The sequence below is a fragment of the Synchiropus splendidus genome, chromosome 3, assembly GCF_027744825.2.
Source record: "Synchiropus splendidus isolate RoL2022-P1 chromosome 3, RoL_Sspl_1.0, whole genome shotgun sequence".
Lineage (NCBI taxonomy): Eukaryota > Metazoa > Chordata > Actinopteri > Syngnathiformes > Callionymidae > Synchiropus > Synchiropus splendidus.
In genome coordinates, this window is record NC_071336.1 from 15305755 (window position 1) to 15310233 (window position 4479).

General features: G+C 42.3%; 1 protein-coding gene across 1 annotated transcript; it reads left to right on the forward strand.

Moving 5' to 3' along the window:
* Nucleotides 1–251: 251 nt before the first annotated feature.
* On the forward strand, nucleotides 252–2945 carry six7 (SIX homeobox 7). Its single transcript, XM_053861159.1, has 3 exons — nucleotides 252–971; nucleotides 1639–1802; nucleotides 1889–2945. The coding sequence occupies exons 1-3, from the start codon at nucleotides 564–566 to the stop codon at nucleotides 2067–2069; spliced, it is 753 nt and encodes a 250-aa protein (XP_053717134.1). The 5' UTR covers nucleotides 252–563; the 3' UTR covers nucleotides 2070–2945.
* Nucleotides 2946–4479: the final 1534 nt, after the last annotated feature.

The window sequence follows — 4479 nt, forward strand, 5'->3', positions numbered from 1 at the left end:
AAAATTGTCTCAGGGCTGATTTATAAGCCGCAGAGATCAGAAGGATGGAAGCTGTTAATGCGGTGTACTGGAGCCGTTCTGTGTCACATCCATGTCTAACACTGTCTTGATCTGATCTGATCTGATGTTGGGCTTCATTGCACTGTGGAGAGCACTGTGCCCCACGCGCGTCACTGCAAACTAGTCAGAAGTATTCATGAGGTCCGAGCATGTGTTGTGGGGCTCTGGTCCCCATCTCCATGACCTAGCCTTGGTTGTTTGCTCGCTCTTCTCCTCCTGCGGCTGATCAGCCAAACAAGCTAATCGGCCAGTCACCTCTGTACGCTGCTCCCCCGCTAAGAAGCTAATGGCCGGGACATATAATCCTTCTCAAAACAACCACAGAGATGCTAATTCTACCTCGCTATAAATACAGCTTGACTCCTTGTCCTCATTCTTGATTCCCTCTTGCCGTGGAAGCTTGGTGTCCGCTTCTGCGAACCTCAATCCCCGGAAAGTGTCACCTACATAAGAAGCAGCGAGTGGATGCCAGGGTTCACCTTGTCACTGGACTTTCCGCCGAGATGTTCCCGTTACCGATGTTCACACCCGACCAGGTGGCCAGAGTTTGCGAAAACTTGGAGGAGACCGGGGACATTGAGCGTCTCGGGAGGTTCCTCTGGTCTCTTCCCGCCGCTGTCCCAGGCTCCGCCGGGGAGGCGCTCAACCGGCACGAGTCGGTGATGCGGGCTCGAGCCCTGGTGGCCTTTCACGGAGGGAACTTCGAGGCGCTCTACCAAATACTCCAGAGCCACCGCTTCACGCGAGAATCACACGCCAAGCTGCAGGACTTATGGTTGGACGCGCACTACCGCGAGGCAGAGAGGCTCCGGGGGCGACCCCTGGGTCCGGTGGAGAAGTACCGCATCCGAAAGAAGTTCCCGCTTCCCCGAACTATCTGGGACGGTGAGCAAAAGACCCACTGTTTTAAGGTAAAAACACGGATTGTTGTTATTAATATTGCTGCTACGTTTTGGTTTATTCTCAGTGACACTTCGGTTGAGTGAAAAACAGTGCCTAAATTGAATTTAAATCCATTGTCATAAGAATTCTGGATGTGTTTTGGTTACTGATATTTTACGTGCTTTTTTCCCCACCATACATATAACCTAATGAAGCTAACACAAAAACCTTTTCCATTCATACTTGGGTTAGTTTGTTTTTCAAAGAGTCATAGCAACATCACTAACTTTCTTTATGGAGTCTCATTTCCCAAGTCTGTTCAACAATCCTTAACCTTTCATTCTCAGGAGGGCATCTTCTTTTTTTTTTTTTTGCGGCAGATTAAGCCCCTTAACATGATCCAATTTAGTGGGTGTACATTGTTATTAAATCATGTCATGTTGATCTTCTATGATTAAATCCAGGGTAATAAGATAGGGCAGCTCATCTTATGAGAGTGATGTGATTATTGTTTAATAGGATGATAACAAAGCATTATCGATCTGAGCGCAGAGCCGCCATATGGTGCTTATATTTACAGTAGGTTTGTGTGCATTGGTTTGTATTGTTCAAATCCATATTCAACTCAGTTTCTCATGCAAAGTATAATGTTTCATTCATGTGTGAAATTAAGTTTCTTTCCCTTGTTTTCTTCAGGAAAGGACTCGCAGCCTGCTGAGAGAGTGGTATCTACAGGATCCCTATCCGAACCCTTCGAGGAAGCGACATTTGGCCCAAGCCACTGGTCTCACTCCCACTCAGGTTGGAAACTGGTTCAAGAACAGACGCCAAAGAGACCGAGCAGCCTCTGCAAAAAACAGGTAAAAAAAAAAAGCTTTGTAATTGAAGCACATTCACTAAACCATTAAAATGTTTTGTTCATACTTTTGCCCCTGCCTTCTTGCAGATTACAGCAGGATCCTTCCCTCCTGCCTCCGCAGAGCTCCCCCGATGGCTCGCTTCAAGAGCGCCACCACCACCTGGGCAGCCCAGAGGCCAGCGACTGCAGCACAGGGACTGAGCACAGAGGGACCGGAGCTTCCACCCCAGACATCTCCGTCAGCAGTGACAGCGAGTTTGAGTCCTGAGATGTCACGCTCTCTTCAAGGACAGACACTTAACTTCTGCGGAGGAGAGAGCAGTTTGTCATCAGCCGCAGTAGTGACTCATGAACTGTGTTATAGGCTGTCACTGTGACTTTTTGCTCAGACTGTTTGCGAAACATTATGCACTTAAAAGAGACTCTGTAAGCACATCCAACAGCTCTACAACATCTCTGGTTCATGGTCATGCAATCATAAGTTAACTATGCATTTTCAAAAATGTTGGTCTCAGGCAGATACATGTGCAAAACATTAACATGTACAATGGTTGACCAAACGCACATGACAGCCATTTTGGAAGAGGCAGGATGAATGGCTTCTGTGGTTAAAAAAAGTATTTCTAAAGGATTACTGAGCCCAACTTATGGAAACAACAATAAAATGCAGTGCGTTATTTTGCAGTTGAAATTTTCAGCACTCATGAAACAAAACACGTTTTTTCAGTCATACAAACTCTGCATTACTGTAAATCAGCTCCAAACGTGCTAAAACTGCCTTACAAGAAAAGAGGGAGCTTCATTCTCTTTCAATGCATGATAATCATCGCCACTGACGTTTTCTTGTTTAGACTCACCTGCCCAAAATTTGTATCAGTTTGTCGTTTGCTTGCTGCTGAGCTGCTCTGACTCGGTCCTGCAGATGGTGACGGAGAGAGGATGTAAAACACTGGTTTGTCAAGTGTGCCTATGACATTTGAGACATCAATCTTGTCCTTAAATCGACCCTCCAAAACCCATGAGAGAGCCTGCCAATTGTCGTCTTTCGTATACACCCACTGTTTTCATAGAACCCATGAATGCTTTTTAATGAAAGATGTATTTTGTAAATGTTGTATGTAAATAAATTTTTTATCCAAAGTTATGAGAACGTTGTATTTTCCTGAGACTGTGCAAGAAATAAGATTTATGTCCAAACATGAGCAGTTGAAATTTCTTGCTAGCTTCAGTCTTGACTTGCCATTTGGGAAATGTTTGGCAAGATTCCCATTGTGTTTAAACCATTTAGGTTGGCTTGTTAACTATAACTACAACTATAATTCTAAAAAGTGTTTTAAGTATTAAATGTGACATATTTTCATGATGGAAATTCAAGTCGATTCATTTCATTTCAAAACATAAAAAAAAGAAAGTAGAAGAATCATAAAGAAATACAGAAACAATTTTCTCTTATACTATCGGTCTATATTACTCTATAGACCTTCCTAGGTTTTAGCATTCTTTCAATGTCATTCCAACTGCAACATATAGCAATGCTGCTGCTAACAGCTATAATAATCATCATGAAGTAACAAGGTGTGCACTGAGTCGCTTTTGAACTAGACTAACACTTCAAGTATTGCGGTGCATTATACGACCAGTAGGAGGTGTGTGGGAGTGATCTTGGGTATGTTAAAGTTAAAACCCTGAGGGACCAACTCCTGTCAACATGCCTATATAACAACTTAAAATGTTCCTCCTATTTGGTGGTGGTCTGATCTGGGTGACATTGCCTCTATGTTTAACAACAAATGATTTTTAAAAAAGAAGCAGAACTGCCAAGGCACTCATTAACTGCCAAATTGTGATTTTTTTTAAATGAAACTCAACATTATTGCCTTACAGGTTTTTCATCTTTATGATCCAATCCTTTTAAAGCATTAAAAATATTATTGCAAGCAATGAGCTCACATGCACAGCAGGTGGCAGTGGAGATTCAGATATGCCCAAAAACACAGTAAGGCAACAAGGAAGCCCTGCAGCTATGGCTGCATCACTGAGTGGCAAATAATACAAAAGGTTTTCAGATTCAGATGCCGCTCCAGAACACAACCAAAATGAGATTATTACTTTTTTTTTTTTAATCCATTCAGCTGTTTTTGAGTGGAATTGAATACAGACAGACATTACCTCCATAGTGGTGCTGATAGTTGCAACATATCTTGTATGTGTGATAATGGGCTGTCAGTTGTTCAATGAAAGTATCAAAGTAGTTTTCATTTCTTATGTCTCAATTTTGATTCATCAGTTTCCGTCAGCCACTTATCCATCATATTTATTGCATGAGTTTACTTTTACGTTCTGGTCCTAGAGTTTGAGCTCCTCCTAGCCAGGTGAAGCGGCAAAGGTGACCATGTGATACCTGGACTTAAGTAATGTATCTCTCAAAATCTACGGCATTGTTTTGGCTTTCAAACACTATTGGTTATTAATGTAATACTTCCACTTTGTGTAATTCAAGAAACATTATTTTACCAAACAATTTTTAAAGATTTATTTTTATTCATTGTTTGGACAGATTTTTGTCCTCTAGTTTTACTGAAATCAATGACAGAATGCATCTCTTTCTGCATCCTGTGTCGTCCTTCCTGGTCACAAAAATGGGTGTTTTCACTCACAGTAAACCCGCCCACACAGGA